At 55.9% G+C, this 15758-nt stretch overlaps 1 protein-coding gene across 1 annotated transcript in view; it reads left to right on the top strand.

The window, feature by feature from the left end:
- The window catches only part of SLC13A2 (solute carrier family 13 member 2), a 27023-nt gene extending 12076 nt beyond the window's left edge, over positions 1-14947 (top strand). The window contains exons 2-12 of the mRNA XM_058703563.1: positions 5478-5606; positions 6425-6561; positions 6674-6879; positions 8151-8331; positions 8439-8561; positions 10796-11014; positions 11210-11298; positions 11582-11703; positions 12794-12955; positions 13601-13738; positions 14237-14947. Of these exons, the coding sequence (XP_058559546.1) occupies positions 5478-5606; positions 6425-6561; positions 6674-6879; positions 8151-8331; positions 8439-8561; positions 10796-11014; positions 11210-11298; positions 11582-11703; positions 12794-12955; positions 13601-13738; positions 14237-14407 (1677 nt within the window). The 3' untranslated portion in view covers positions 14408-14947. The remainder of the gene's footprint in view (positions 1-5477; positions 5607-6424; positions 6562-6673; positions 6880-8150; positions 8332-8438; positions 8562-10795; positions 11015-11209; positions 11299-11581; positions 11704-12793; positions 12956-13600; positions 13739-14236) is intronic.
- Positions 14948-15758: the final 811 nt, after the last annotated feature.

A 15758-nucleotide genomic window follows, 5' to 3' on the forward strand; every position in this document is an offset into this window, starting at 1 on the left:
GATACTCTGAAGGGACTTTGTGTGTGTGTGTGTAACTATGAATTTTATTTTGTGGACATCTACTGTGGCATGCATCTGTACAAACCTTTCAGACAGTGTGAAGGGATTTGAGCTGCTTTGAGGTGAGTGTGCCTGTGTTGCAGGATTGGGGTGAATTAAACAGACTTGTGACTCGAGATCACTCTGCCTGCAGCAGGGAGAAGAGATTTCAGGGGCAAGAGAGGAAGAGAGGCAAATGAGGAGGTCTTGTAGGAGTCTTGGTGATGGATGCTGGGGCTTGGGCCAGGATGGTGGCCGAGAGCTGGAGAGAAGTCAGTGGGTACATTTGAGGCATAGAACCAGCAGGACTGTAGAGCCAGAGTGGAGAGGGGATCTGTCGAATGAGTGCCTGATGAAGGGTTTCCCCCCGAAGGGGCTCCCGGTAGCAGCGACTCCCCAGAGGTTGAAGAGAACGGGGATCCAAACGGGATGCTTCCTGGGGCAGGTGTTGGGGTGACGCAAGCAGGAAAGGAGGGCTTCACGCCCAGGCCAGCACCAGCCAACGAGCCAGGGGCGAGAGACGCGGAGGTGAAAAGCCTCACTCCCCGTCCTTGGGAGCCCATAGATGGATACTGAGAGAGGAGCAAATCCTCAGCCAAGGAACAGATCTGGGGAACCCCTCCCCTACTGATCTGCGCAAGGTAGTGACTGAGGCAGGAAAAAGCACTTGCTGCCAGAAACAAACTCTTCCCTGGTGGTATCTGAGCTCCAGGAGGGCCACCTTGGACAGCAGCACCTGCTGTGACTATGACAAAGGCATGCACAGTGCCTGCCGCAGCCTGGGGAGCTGCCGGTGGCCAGAGGGTCCCGGTCCCATGCCACAGGCGGCCATCTGAGCTTGGCCAGCCCAGGTTCCTTCCTCACCTCTCAGTGCCACTGCCCCGCGGAGATGAGAGGAGGAAAAGAGAGAGAACATATGCAGAGCGCCCACCCGACCTCCCCACCCTCCGTCAGTTCCTCACTCTGGCTCCCACCACATTGCTGGGACTAGTAGAGACCCCTGCTCCCGCCCAGAGAGTAATTCCACACAGAGATGGATCTAGAAGTTTGGAAAACTCCCAAGGAGATTCAGGGAAGCCCCAGTGGTTGCTGCTAGGTAAATTTTTTGTTCTTTGCCTTAGGGTGGGGATGTAACTGGGTCCCAGGTGTGCAAGAGCACCCGGCTCCGGGGCTGCAAACAGACCAGGTTGGGTGACTCGCTGCTGGCAAAATCCAAAGGCAGAGGGACAGGGGCGCCTGGGCGGCTCAACCGGTTAAGCGTCGGACTTGGCCTCAGGTCGTGATCTTGCAGTTCGTGAGTTCAAGCCCCGTGTCAGGCTCTGTGCTGACAGCTTGGAGCCTGGAGCCTGTTTCGGGTTCTGTGTCTCGCTCTCTCTCTCTCTCTCTCTCTCTCTGCCCCTCCCCTGCTCACACTCTGTCTGTCTCAAAAAATAAATAAACATTAAAAAAAAAAAAACCACAAAACACAGAGGCAGAGGGATGAGTGCAGATGAAACAAGAAAGGAATTAATTTCAGTGAGGCCACCACCTGGAAGACAGTGGACTAACATCTCAAAGACTGTCTCCTCCAGGTGCTGAAAATACTTCCAGGTTTATATAAGGAAAATGTGGGACAAAGGTCGGTGGGTATGTTCGGGTGGGCAGGGAAGGTCAGGTCAATCACTTTCTTGGGGTCAATCACATGAGGTCTTGCTGGTGTCAGGGCTTTCCTTGTTGCTGGGCGGGGCGGGGTGGGGGGCAGTTTTGGTCTTCATCACGGGATGCTTTGCCACTCAAGTCTTTTGCCTGAGCTAAGAAATACGCTGGAAAAAAGAATTTCATCAGTTAGAAAGTACAGATTGAGGTCAAAATGGAGGAGGCTGAAAACCTCTCTCAGGGATTCTAACCCATTTCTGAGTTATGAATACCTTTGGCTATCTAGTAAACACTATGTACTCTTCTCAGAATATTGCTTTAAAATGCGCAAAATAGGGGCGCCTGGGTGGCGCAGTCGGTTAAGCGTCCGACTTCAGCCAGGTCACGATCTCGCGGTCCGTGAGTTCGAGCCCCGCGTCGGGCTCTGGGCTGATGGCTCGGAGCCTGGAGCCTGTTTCCGATTCTGTGTCTCCCTCTCTCTCTCTGCCCCTCCCCCGTTCATGCTCTGTCTCTCTCTGTCCCAAAAATAAATAAAAAACGTTGAAAAAAAAATTTAAAAAAAAAAAAAATAAATAAAATGCGCAAAATAGGGGCGCCTGGGTGGCTCAGTCGGTTAAACATCTGACTCTTGACTTCAGCTCAGGTCATGGTCTCACGGGTCGTGGGTTCGAGCCCCACCTCCGGCTCTGTGCTGACAGTGCCGAGACTGCTTGGGATTCTCTCTCTCCCTCTCTCTGCCCCTTGCCCACTCGCGTTGTCTGTCTCTCTCAACATAAACAAATACAAGCTTTAAGAAATAAAGTGAAATGCACAAAATAAAACGTATAGGATTATAAAGGAAACCAATTATGTTGGAATACGGTAATGAAAACATGAAAAAACATCGCAATTCAGAAATATAGGTGATTATTAATGCATTAAGCTTCTAGTGTTGGTGTAACTACTCTAATTTCAAAACTAGTGATGGACATAAACACTCTTTTGAGATAACAGCAGCAAGCGATCTGTGCACGTATCCGATGGCTGGCAGCCACGATCGGGCCTGTGACAAAATCAATCACCGTGGCTTTGCCGCCTACGTTTGGAACTTAGATGTTAGCACAAAGATGAAATACCTTTCCTTCAAATTCCTTGGGACTCCATGCCCCAGTTAAGAATCCTATGACCCAGGAAGAACAGGTCAGCAAATTATGCCACATCCAGACAAGCCTGCCCATAAGGGTAAGATGGAGACACAGGGCCAGGGCCACCAGGGCCACAGAAGGCTTCTGGAGAGAACTTTGAAACCGGTTTGGGGTTTGATCCAGAGACAGATAGACGTGTGAGGAGGAGGAAGGGGAGGAGGGGAAGAGATGTAAAGGGTTAGGGGAGCCAGAGACTGAACACGCTGGAGCGTGGTGGGCAGGGCTTCACTATTAACAACTCTCTGCGGTCTCAGAAGAGAAGGAACTTGCCTGGAGCTTGATGACAGGAAGTGGCAGGCCCCCAGGAAGATAGTTCTCTCTCTCTCTCTTTTTTTTTTAATGTTTACTTATTTTTGAGAGGGGGGGCGGGGGAGGGCAGAGAGACAAGGAGAGAGAGAGAATCCCAGGCGGGCTCTGCGCTGTCCGCGTAGACCCCAACACAGGACTCGAACTCATGAACCTTGAGAATGTGACCTGAGCCGAAACCAAGAGTCAGATGTTCAGTTGACTGAGCCACCCAGGCGCCCCTGGAAGATAGTTGTTGGAATTCAGAGCCCCAGATCACCCCCATACACCCCACTGGTCACAGTGAACCTGAGGCTGGGGGACACCCTGTGACTGTGAGGGACCGAGCTCAGGGTAGAAGGCAAAAGCTGAGGCTCAAGACCCAGATGGCCTGGCTTCTTCACTTGCTAGCGTGTGACGCTGAGACGTTTACTTCGTTTATTTGTGCCTTCGTTTCTTCATCTGTGGAATGGGAACAAGAGTCATTACCTCCCAGAGCAACTAAACTCGACAATCCTCTGAAGCATGGAGGGCGCGGAGCCTGGCACGCAGTAGTCCTGGGGATGCTTCTGCTGTCGTTAGCAGCACTTTCTTCTTGCATCAGCAGTGATCATCTACCCCAGCCCCCTCCTTGTCTCTGGCCAGAGAATTCCCAGGGGGCTGGGGGAGGGGGGACACCAGGGTCCAGAGGGGCTTGGCCTGCCCTTAGCCCCAGGGGAGGATGAGTAACCTCCCCTGCAATCCTTGCAAGTGAGAAAGTGCTTGAGGAACAGCAGCTTCAGCAAAACAGGCCTCCTGGGTGGGGGGGGGGGGGGTGCAGGTCTCTGGGCGAAGGTCAAGGTGGCCCCACCCCTGGGGCCCAAGAGTTCATGTCCAGGGTGAGGAGAGATGGTGGAAATTTCATGATGAGAAAGTGAGCCTGGCATCACCTGGCCCTGCAGCTGCGTGCTGTTCCAGTCGAGGGGTGCCCTCTCCCTGGGACACCGGGGAAACGCTCTTGGAATCCTGCAATCTAGATACTTTGCCTGGGTCTTCCCTGCTCTGCTCCGCCCCAGTTCTGTGACCTTGAAGAGCCACTTACCTTCTCAAGTTCCTCTGTAACCTGGGACCACCACACCCACCTTAATGGCTGTTTGAGTTTCTTGTAACCACAGGTAGGAAAACACCCAGCTCCTAAGAGTTGCTCAATAAACAGCAGCTTCCTCTTCCCCCTGGCTACCGCCAGGGACCCTTCCCAAACTTAGGGTACTAAGGGCATGAGGTACTAAGGGGTGAGGACGGCAGGCACCAGGTGGAGAAAACAAGAGGGCCAGGGACAGCTGAGACAGGTCAGAGAGGAGGGGCCTCCCAGCCCACTGTCCCAGCACGCAGCTCCTTGCTTCTGAACACAGCCCCTTGCCTCCACCCACAGAGCCAGCTGGTGCCCCAGGGGAGCCTTGGATGTGTACACCTGCTCCCCTGGAGACTTCCATGTCACTGGGGCCCCAGGACGCCGGGGCCGACTGTCTGACTTCCATTTCTGCTCCAGGTCCCCTCCCACGTCTGAGGCCAGCCCCCTCTAGACCTGGGGGCCCTGTCAGAGAAAGGAGAGCCTCTGGTACCCAAAGGCTTGCAAAACCGTGTCTCAGGGTTTACCCCTCCCACCACCTCCCTGCACAACTCGGGGATGGGGGAACCTTTCACGTCTTCTATAAATGTGAATGGCACCCCCTGGAAATGTGCGATGCAGTGGTCAGGCCAGGCTTGCTCCCACTATTCCCAAACTTCCCAGTGATTCAGTCTTTCAGAAAAAATTTGCTCTGAAGCCTGCTGGGTTCTGAGCTCCAAGCACCTAAGGTGCGGCAAAATGGAGTCTGTCCTCACGGAGCTCACCTTCTGGGAGAGGGAACAAAAATGCATTACATCGTCATACAAATATATTCTTACAGGCTCTGACAAAGCCAGGGAAGGCCGAGGTGCCAGGCTGGAGTCCACACTGGCCAGGCCCCGGGTCTTTTCTAGATGAGCCCCATCTCCTCCGGGGGATCCTCACTTTGGCCCACCGCAGTGCCCTCAGGCTGAGTGGGGCTTGATACCCAAATCTAGACTCTCCAGTATGGCTGGATCATAATGCCTAGCCTCCTCAAGGTCAAAGACAAGGTGGTGAGTGCCTTGCTTTGTTTTTTATTTCCGTTTTGAAATGGGACTTAGACTCTGTTATCAGTGACTGTGGGTTTCACAGGCTCTCACTCCACTGTTACAAATGGCCTGTTTTCTCTGGGGGCAGGAGGTGACGTGGCTCCGGGACACAAGCCTGCCCCAGCAACAGCTCTGCCACCCCTCTCCCGCCCACAGGAAGCCTACTGTGCCTACTCCATCATCCTCATGGCGCTCTTCTGGTGCACCGAGGCTCTGCCCCTGGCTGTCACCGCCCTCTTCCCCATCATCCTGTACCCCATGATGGGCATAATGGATGCCTCCGAGGTAAGCCTCCCCCCTTTCCCAAGAGGAAAGGCTCCCGGTATGGAGGGGGTCTGCTCTAAAACACTGGTGAAGGAAGAAGACTCCTCACAGGCAGGGCACACGGAAGAGGGGTCCTCGCCTCTGCTTGGCAGGTCAGGGAGCACTAAAGGAGGAGTCAGCTAGAAGACACAGGGGAGCAGGGGGGGCGTGCGTTCTAGAAGTGCATGGTTGGTATTGAGAGCTAATTCAAAGCGGACCAGGTGTAGGCCAGGGAGGTGGAAAGGCCTGGTGACCCAGGAAAAGGGGCCTTGAAAGTCAGCTAAAGAACTTGTATTTTCTGGGTTCAGTGACCCTGAAACATGAGCGTGTGTCAGGATCACCCTCGGGGCTGGGGGGCTGGTTGAAACAGATTGCTGGGCCCTACCCCCCCCAGAGTTTCTGATTCAGTGGATCTGGGGCAGGGCCTGAGCATTTCGTTCCTCGCAAGCTCCAGGTTGGTGATGATGCCAGCTTATGGACCACACTTTGAGAACCACTGCCATAGTTTCCAGAATCCACACTAAATTCTCTAGCTCCTAGTCAATGGCTTGAAACATGACTGGGATCAGGCTAGATTACCTCGCACTCGTTCCTGAGGGGAGAAAGAAGGAATTTGGCAGGAAGAGAGGAACCTGGTTAATATTAAATGGAAGATGATCCAAAGACCATTTCCATTTGGTTCCGAGAGCCCAGAGACCAACCCCTGTTTGTGGGAATGTCAGTGACTGTAGCTTCTGCCCAGGGGCACAGGGGCACAGGGGGAGACCCCTTCCTGCCTCTCAGCTGTCCCTGCCTGCCAGGTGTGCATCGAGTACTTTAAGGACACCAACATCCTGTTCGTCGGGGGGTTGCTCGTGGCCATCGCTGTGGAACACTGGAATCTGCACAAACGCATTGCCCTCCGCGTGCTCCTCATCATCGGGGTGCGGCCTGCCCTGTGAGTGCTCACAAACCAGGACTGGGGAACCTGGAGCGGGTGGTGTGCTGGGTATCCAGTCCCCGCAGGGACACTGGAACACCAGCCAGTGTGTCCGTCTGTCTGTCCCTAGGCTGCTGTTGGGCTTCATGTTGGTCACGGCCTTCCTGTCCATGTGGATCAGCAACACAGCCACCACGGCCATGATGGTGCCCATCGCACATGCTGTTCTGGAACAGCTGTACAAGACGCCCACAGGCAAGGATGTAGAGGAGGGCAGTGACAACCCCACCTTTGAGCTCCAGGAACCAAGTCCCCAGAAGGACGTGACCAAGCTTGGTGAGAAGGATGAGGCTCGACCCTGCCCCGCCCCCACCCCCGGCCCTTGGGGAGGGTCTGAGATGATGTCCACGACAGGAGTGGTCATCTTGGAGCCCCCAGGGAGACAAAAGGGAGGCAAGATGTACAGTGACCAACTTGTCCTGGTTTGCCCAAGACTGTCTTAGTTTTAAAACAAAAAGTCCCACAGGGCGCCCGGGTGGCTCAGTCGGTTGAGCGTCCACCTCTTTTTTTTTTTTTTTTTTTTTTTTTAATTTATTTTTGGGACAGAGAGAGACATAGCATGAACGGGGAAGGGTCAGAGAGAGAGGGAGACACAGAATCGGAAACGAGCTCCAGGCTCTGGGCCATCAGCCCAGCCCAGAGCCTGACGCGGGGCTCGAACTCACGGACCGCGAGATCGTGACCTGGCTGAAGTCGGACGCTTAACCGACTGCGCCACCCAGGCGCCCCGAGCGTCCACCTCTTGATTTCGGCTCAGGTCATGAGCTCAGGGTCATGGGATCTCACACCGAGTCAGGATCCACTGTGCGTGGAGCCTGTTTGGGATTCTCTCTCTTCCTCTCTCTCTACCCCTCCCCTGCTCACTCTCTCTCTCTCTCTCTCTCTCTCAAAATAAATAATAAACATTTTTAAAAAATAAAATCATAAAAAATGTTTTGAAGTCCCATGTTCTGGGACGGCTGGCTGGCTCAGTCGGTTAAGCATACAACTTCGGCTCAGGTCACGATCTCACAGTTCACGGGCTCGAGCCTCGAGTCGGGCTCTGTGCTGGCAGCTCAGAGCCTGGAGCCTGTTTCGGATTCTGTTGTCTCCCTCCCTCTGCCCCTTCCCCCACTCATCCTGTGTCTCTCACTGTCTCTCAAACATGAATAAACGTAAAAAAAAAAAAAAAAGTCCCATGTTCTGAGAATCCCTTCAGTCCTGGGCAAACCAAGATGCTGGGTCACCCTGGGAGGCAGGGAGCCAGAGTCTGGGTGGGCCATCAGGGATCCAGGCTCCGTTCGTCCTGTTTGAATAGTCCTCTTCCATTCTCTGTGTCTCCATCTCCCTCTGTCAAGAGAGAGTGTGGGCCAGATGGTGTCTGAGGACCCACCCGGCCTGAGCCTCCCTTGCAGACCTGGACGCACCCCTGCCCGCTCCCCTCACCCGGGGGGGTGGGTCTCAGCTGTCCACTGACAAGGCCCCCGGAGGCTGCGGAACACTCCGGCCATGCTCCCCAGAGGTGGCCCTGCGCCCACCCCCCCACCGAAGCTCTCCCTCGTTCCCAGATAACGGGCAGGTCCACCCTGTCCCGCCTGCTTCTTCAGAGCCGAAGGCACAGAAGGACAGGCAGCGGGTCCGCTTTAGCCAGGGCATGAGCCTGTGTGTGTGCTACTCGGCCAGCATCGGGGGCATCGCCACGCTCACCGGCACCACCCCCAACCTGGTGCTGCAAGGCCAGGTCAACTCGTGAGTGACTGGGGCTGTGGGGTGGGGCACCTGCCCTTCCCCAGGGAGGCCGCTGGGGCCGGCCGGTCAGCGGGCAGGGTCACGCAGCAGCCCGTATCCCCCTTCAGGCTCTTCCCCGAAAACGGCAACGTGGTGAACTTCACCTCCTGGTTCGGCTTTGCCTTCCCCACCATGGTCATCTTGCTGCTGCTTGCCTGGCTGTGGCTGCAGGTGCTCTTCCTGGGGTTCAAGTAAGTGGTGGACTGGACGAAAGAAGCCCGGGCGCCCGCCCTTACCCTCTGGGAGCTTCCCGTTGGGTAACCAGGTGGCTGGCCACTGTGACAGAGGATACAATGCCCTCCCAAGGGCTATGTACCTAGCATCCCCATTTGAGGGGCTTACTGGATGGAGAGTATGACCCCATTTAGCAGATGAGCAAACGGAGGCTCGAGGGGCGGTATTCAACTAGATTTGTCCATGCTGACATTGAAAACCAGGTCTCCCGATGCCCAGGCCAGATCCATCCCATAAGGCTCCACCGTCCTTTGGTAAATGCTTGAGTGCACCGTGAACACGGCCACTTACAAAAGCATTTGTTGCGGTCTACTTACATCTGGCCCCGTATTAGGCACGGAGAATGCTAGAGGACATTAGGCACGGGCCCTGTCCTTGGAGCTCACCATCCAATGGGTGATGGTATGGCAGGGGCCGTGACAGAAGGAAGTCCGGGGGCTGCAGGAACACGGCCCAGGATAGTGGAGATGCCAGAAGGCCCCCGGAGGACACGCTGACCGAAGTGAGTCTTGTAGAACTAGAAGCCAGCCAGGTGGAGAATGGGGTGAAGACATTCCAGGCAGCAGGAACAGCTTGTGCATAGGTACAGAGGCAAGAAAGACCATGTGTTTGGGAAAACTCTAGTTTTGTTTGGTTGAAACGTAAAGAGCAAAACGGAATATTAGGAGTTGAAGCTGGAGAAGTAGGCAGGGGAAGATTATGGAGGATCCTGTGTGCCACATAAACGGTTTGGACCTTGCCCTTGAGGCCCAGAGTAGTAAATAGGCTTTATTCTTACTTCCAACCCTGGGTTACTGGTAATGACTAGAAGCCTGAGTTGAAAATCTTGTGAGACCTTGGGGCACCTGCGTGGCCCAGTCGGTTGAGCGTCCGACTTCAGGTTGGCTCAGGTCATGATCTCGCAGTTCCCCGGTTTGAGCTTTCGAGCCCCACATTAGGCTCACTGCTGTCAGCCTGTCAGCACAGAGCCCGCTTCAGATCCTCCGTCCTCCTCTCTCTGCCCCCCAACTTGTGATCTCCCCCAAATAAATACATTTTTTTTTAAAAGAAAAGAAAAGAAAACCTTTTGAATGTGAGACCTTGCTAGAGCTCAGTTGGAATTGAGTCTGGGATTGACTGGTGATGTCTGCTACGAGTACAGGCTAGGAGTAGTGATATGAATGGTATTGTGGTATGAGTTGTTATTTGCCCTTCCTGTCCAGGTGGTGGTGGGGAGGGAGGGAAGTAAGGGGGGGGGGGACATTGAACGTTTTTTGGGTTTTTTTTTAAATGTTTATTTGTTTTTGAGAGAGAGAAAAACAGAATGCAAGCAGGGGAGGGGCAGAGAGAGAGGGCGACACAGAATCCCAAGCAGGCTCTAGGCTCTGAGTTCTCAGCACAGAGCCCAGGGTGGGGCTCGAACTCACACACCACGAGATCATGACCTGAGCTGAAGTCGAATGCTTAACACCCAGGCTCCCGACACATTGAAAGTTTTTAAGTATTGCTGCTGTCCTTTGGAAAATTCGCTTGGGCAGGTGCAAGGAGGCTGGGTTGAGGCTGGGCACCGGTACAAGGCAAGGTGTAGTCAAAGAGACCAGCATATGCAAGGCACCACAGGGGATTCAAAGATGTGTGAATTGTGGTCTTTGCCATTGAGGAACGCACAGTCCCTCGGGGAGTTGAGATTTGCCCAAGAGAAAAGTTAGAAATAAACCTGAGTGAAGCAAGGGGCACACAGGAGTGAGTGGCAGCCTCTGTGCCTCTAAGAGTGATGTTGGTGGGGCTCAGGCTGGCAGGAGTTGGATGCCCAGAAGCAGGTAGGAGAGGGAGGGGAGGGTTTCCCGAAAGGCTGTTGGAAGAGGGGAGGGTGATCTGGAGTCAGAAGGAACCGTGGGGTCCAGGCCTCTAGATCCACCTCACTCTGAGCAAAGGACGGCTTAACACAAGAGAATTTCTGGAGGGACAGGGAGTCAATGGGGCAGATGGAGAGACCTGTCCCTGGAGCCCCAGCCTTGCCTCTGCTAAGAACCGTGACGCCCTGAGAGTCTTCTACTCTTCTTCCAGAACCTTGGGTGGGTCCAAGGCCTTCGTGTGGCAACACTGAGGTGGTCTTGGCAGTATAACACAGGCACTCAGAACCCCTTGCTTCCCCTGCCTGGTGCGGGGCCCTCAAGAACTGCCCCCCCCCCCCCCCGCCCCCTGCCTGCAGCTTCCTGAAGAACTTTGGCTTTGGCGGACACCAGCGGGAGCAAGAGCAGGCAGCCTTCCACATCATCCAAACAGAACACAAGCTACTGGGCCCCATGAGCTTTGCAGAGAAGGCTGTCTCTGTCCTCTTTGTCATCTTGGTGGTGCTATGGTTCACGCGGGAGCCCGGCTTTTTCCTTGGCTGGGGCAACCTGGCTTTTCCCGACAAGGATGGGAAAAGGTGAGCATTCTGGGGGAGACAGGGAATCCTTCTGGGGCTCACCTCCTGGTGCCTACCAGGAGGTAACACGGTGGAGAGGACGTGTCAAGAGGACTTGGCACATCTGTGGGAGGGGGCTCCTCTCCACCGCCTTTCCACCCGATGACCCTGAGCAGACCTGAGCCACTAAGCCTGCCCTGCTTGCCCTGCCCACAGCATGGCGTCCGATGGGACAGTGGCCATCTTCATTGGCATAATTATGTTCTTGGTGCCCTCCAAGATCCCAGGGCTGACTCAAGATCCAGGTAAGAACCTGGACTGGGGCAGGGAAGGGGCTCTGGGCAGCCTCTGCCTTCTGTCATGAAATGTGCCTTCAACCACACTTGACAGGAGTGGTAAAAGCCCAGAGAAGTGGGGATGAGTTGCCAAGGGTGCAGGAGCTCAGGGGCAAAGTAAGGATGTTGCCGAACTGAGGGTCCCTCTCCCACGTGCATTAAACTCAGATAGGGACCCAGAGAGAGACCCAAGTGGAGGGGAGGGAAAACCTGTAGGCCCTTGGTGACCCATCCTCCTCTGCCTGGGAAATAGACAAACCAGGGAGGCTGAAGGCCCCTCCTGCCCTCCTCAACTGGAAGACAGTGAATGAGAAGATGCCCTGGAATATCGTCTTCCTTCTGGGTGGTGGCTTCGCCCTGGCCAAGGGCAGTGAGGTGAGAAACACCTGCCCTCCCCCCAGACTGTTTGAGGGAGACCCTGGCACAGGGAAAGAGGTGCCCTGCTTCTATCCCACACGGGGGAGACCTGATCCCCACTAAGGAGCCTCCTTGTGGGCAGAGTCTTTGCAGCAGCTGGAGCGACAGGTCAGAGCCCCGGCTAAGAGAGGGGGCGGAAACACAAGCCACAGTCACCTCTCCCTGTTCGGGTTCTCAAAGCCAAAGGGAAGGCAGCCTTCTCTGCGAGGCAGGGACTGTTCTCAGCAACCACCAGACAGAGTATCCAATAGCTTTAGCACCAGGGAGTAGCGAGCATTGGGTGGACACAGTTGACCCACTGGGGCCACCAGGGGGCGCCATGATCACACCCAGCCAGGCTTTGGGGATCAGGCCATCATTCATTCCCCAGAGCCTCCATCCAAGAGGGAAATCCCTGAACCTGCGCCCCTGGGCCTCAGTGTTCTGGCTAAGCTCGTTCAGTGCGCAGACAGGAGGCAGCTTCCCCGGGTCGGAGAGTGGTGCCAGGGACTCCTGGATGTCAGGTTGTTAGTTCAAGGGGCCAAGCACTGTGCTGAGGGCTGGGTGGGCAGCATTGTAGGAGATAAAGTCCCAGCTCCCTGGGACTCACAGTCTGGTATTACAGATGTGGACAGGGAAAGACCTTGGAGCCCTTATGACTCTGTGGACTGTCCCCATTCTTCTGTCAGCCTCTTGCCCAGCCTTTATAACAAGGGCCCTTCCCCCTTCTCTCTCCTGCCAACCTGCTGGGCTGGAGGAGGCAGGGAGAGGGCTGAAGATGGCCGGGGAGCTCCTAAGAGAGGTTGGGAGAGCGGGAGTAAGTGGAGTTAAAGGTCTTTCCTCCCACCAGGCCCCCGGTTTCCCAAGAAGGCCCTTTGGCCCCCTCTCCTAGCTTCTCATCTGACCCTTCTCCCTACATCCAAATGTTCTTCAAAATCACTTTGAGGGCACCTCCTGGTTCTGCCCGGGTTTTACCTTCCTTCCCAAGCTGCCCTGACTGTGAAGACTCTAGAGAGGTCTCTCTAGAGAACCTCAACCTCTCACACAGAGAACCTCTCCTCTGCCACAGAAATCAGGACTGTCCGAGTGGCTGGGGGACAAGCTGACGCCGCTACAGAATGTGCCACCTCCCGCCATTGCCTTCATCCTCTGCCTGCTGATTGCCACCTTCACTGAGTGCACCAGCAACGTGGCCACCACCACACTTTTCCTGCCCATTCTGGCCTCCATGGTGAGCTGGTCCTGCAGACACACTTCCTCCAGGCAGCCGTCCTGCCCACCCCACCCCACCCAGGGGCCCCACCTGCGGGTTGGAGTGACCTGTCTGCACCTTGTCTCATTTCCGGGAGAAGACCCCTGAGCTGCCGCCCTTCCCCAGACTTTTCGGCTACCTCGGGCCACAAGGCCCTCTGGCCCCTGACTCACTCCATCCCTGGTGACGTTACCCCTTGAGTATCCTGATGGGCCTCACTGGTGGCCTCGCCCACCTCCCGGGCCCAGCCCCTGTTCTGGTCAGTCCTGAGGTGACAGGTTGAAATTACTCCCTGGAGCGTCCCCAGCCCCTTCCTCCCCTGGCGCGTTCCCGCAGCCTTTGATGACACCCCAGAGCCCCTTTGAGATCCGTTTTATGGGCCCCTCCCCTCACCACGCCCCGCTGGGCAGGGCCGCACACTCATCCCCTCCAGAGAGGTCAAGGGGCCCTTCCCAGGTCACCAGTGCCTTCTGGCAGAAGTGGTGGGGTTCATGGCCAGAGTCTATGTTGTTGGGGGGCGGGGAAGGTTGTCCCCCAGAGGGAGGAAGGGGGAGAATTGGGGGCCACGTCTTCCTCTCTGGGATGAGGACTGGGATCAGTTCTGTCCACTGTCTCCCCGTCCAGGCCCAGGCCATCTGCCTCCACCCTCTCTATGTCATGCTCCCCTGCACGCTGTCTGCCTCCCTGGCCTTCATGCTGCCTGTGGCCACCCCACCCAACGCCATAGTCTTCTCTTTCGGAGGCCTCAAAGTGTCTGATATGGTGAGCAGCAGTGGGACCTGAGTGCTTCAGTGCTCCTTTCTGCTCTGTCCTCCCTTCTTGGTGGACCACAAAGAAGCCTAAAGCCACTGAGATTCTCAGCGTTAAGAGCAAAGCCTGTGCAGGCTGGGGGACAGCAGGAGGGTTGTGCCATGATCCCCAGCTGGAGCATCTTCAGACCCTGCCAACCACGCGAGAGGGAGAGGAGGGGGTGAGGAATTTAGGGAAGGCTCCCAGGTGCTAGGGCACCTGTACCCGGGGAGAAGGACTCGAACGAAGCCCAAGGCCCTGAACACTCAGGAAGGGCTTCCTTTTCCCTTCTTAGCACCGGGATTAAAGCAAGAGGGAGGGGGTGCTGCCTGGTGCTGCGGGTCAGACCCACAGGCAGACTTCCGGGGAGAGTGTTGTGGTAAGAGAGCTCTAGAGCACCCGTGAACACCAAGGGCTGGGTACTGGCCCGGCTCAGCAACGGGTCGCTCAGACTGGCTCTCCTCGCACCAGGCCCGAACGGGATTCCTGCTCAACATCATCGGAGTGCTGGTCATCACGCTGGCCATCAACAGCTGGAGCTTCCCCATCTTCAGCCTGTACACCTTCCCCTCCTGGGCCTACTCCAACACCACAGCCAACTGCATGGTCAACCAGGCAAACACCACAACACCTCGCCCCTAGACCAGGGTATCACCTGGCCAGGACCAGGAAGACCCACCTGTTGTCATTCCTCTGAGCCAGGACAGGACACCGGGGCTCCAGGCCAAGCCCTGAGAGAAAGGCACGTATATACAGAACCTCGCGTGTGTCTGTAAGGAAGGGATGGGAGTGCTCTGCCCTGTGTACCTGAGGATAATGTGTATATATATATATGGATGGATGTGAGTGTGTATGTGAGGATGCCTGAGAGGGGGTTTCTTGTGTGTGCACATGATCCTCGGTGTGTATGTTTCGCAGTGTGTGCACGTGTGAGCTCACAGACCATGCAACCTGCCCTCTCTAGCACTCCGGGTCCTTGTCTCCCCTGCTGGGTGGGTGCCCAGACCCCTTTGCACTGTATTTATTGAAACTTGGGGTTGGGGCAGCCTGGGGAGCGGCATCTACCAGCAGTTGCCATGGCAACAGCCTCTGGGACCAGCCCGGCCACTGAGGTCTCCCCAGCGTCTCAGGTTTGGGGGGAGGGTTGGAATATTAGCCCCATTAAAGTCTTTTTCGGTAGAATCCGGGCTGGTTCTTCATGACACTTTCCAGGGCTGGTCCACAGCATGGTTCAAGCCTCAGGTTGAGGAGTACGTGCGGTGGGAGGGGACTTGGCCCCCGTCCTGTATGGTGGCCCCCTCGGCACCCCTCCCACTCGAGGAAGAAAGTAATGGCCAGGAACCCCTGCCAAGGCCGATTGGAGTGGGCGCAGCCACCCAGGAAAGCAGCACTGACATCACCAGCCCCGGCTAATTGGGAGCGGCCAGTCCCTGCGTGTCTTTGGGGAAACCGGCCTCCCCGTTCCCAGAGCACTCCCTGGGCATTTACATAAAACTGTCTGCCTCTGCCAATTCCTCACCGACCCTTCCTCCAGCTTGAAAAACCAGTCCCACCAGACTAGGGAAGGCAGACTGACCCATGCTAGGTGTCCAGAAAGACGGACCCTCACCCAGAAAGGCAGCCTGCAGCAAGAAGGACGAAAGTGAGACTCACAGGAACAGGTTCGAAACTGGCATGGCCTTCGGAGTGCAGGACCAGGCAACACTGGATCATTCTGCCTCCCTGCCTCACCTCCGACCCTCCTCTGCTCCCCGCCCCTGCCATGAACTCCAGAGTCTTCCTTCATCTGGCAAGGAGGGGGGAAGTGGGGGGAAGGGCGATGCCACGCCCACCATCCGTTCTAGGAGCTCAATGGCCCTTCCTGGGGCCGGAAGCTCATCTTTGTTTCAGTCCCAAGTCTCTCACTGTGGACAGTGGCACGTAAGCCTTGGGTTCATCTGGATGGAAGTTTCCAAAAGTCTCATCCAGTTGCCTCCTGCAGCAGTGGGAGAAA

Source organism: Neofelis nebulosa, chromosome 16, assembly GCF_028018385.1.
Source record: "Neofelis nebulosa isolate mNeoNeb1 chromosome 16, mNeoNeb1.pri, whole genome shotgun sequence".
NCBI classification, from domain to species: domain Eukaryota; kingdom Metazoa; phylum Chordata; class Mammalia; order Carnivora; family Felidae; genus Neofelis; species Neofelis nebulosa.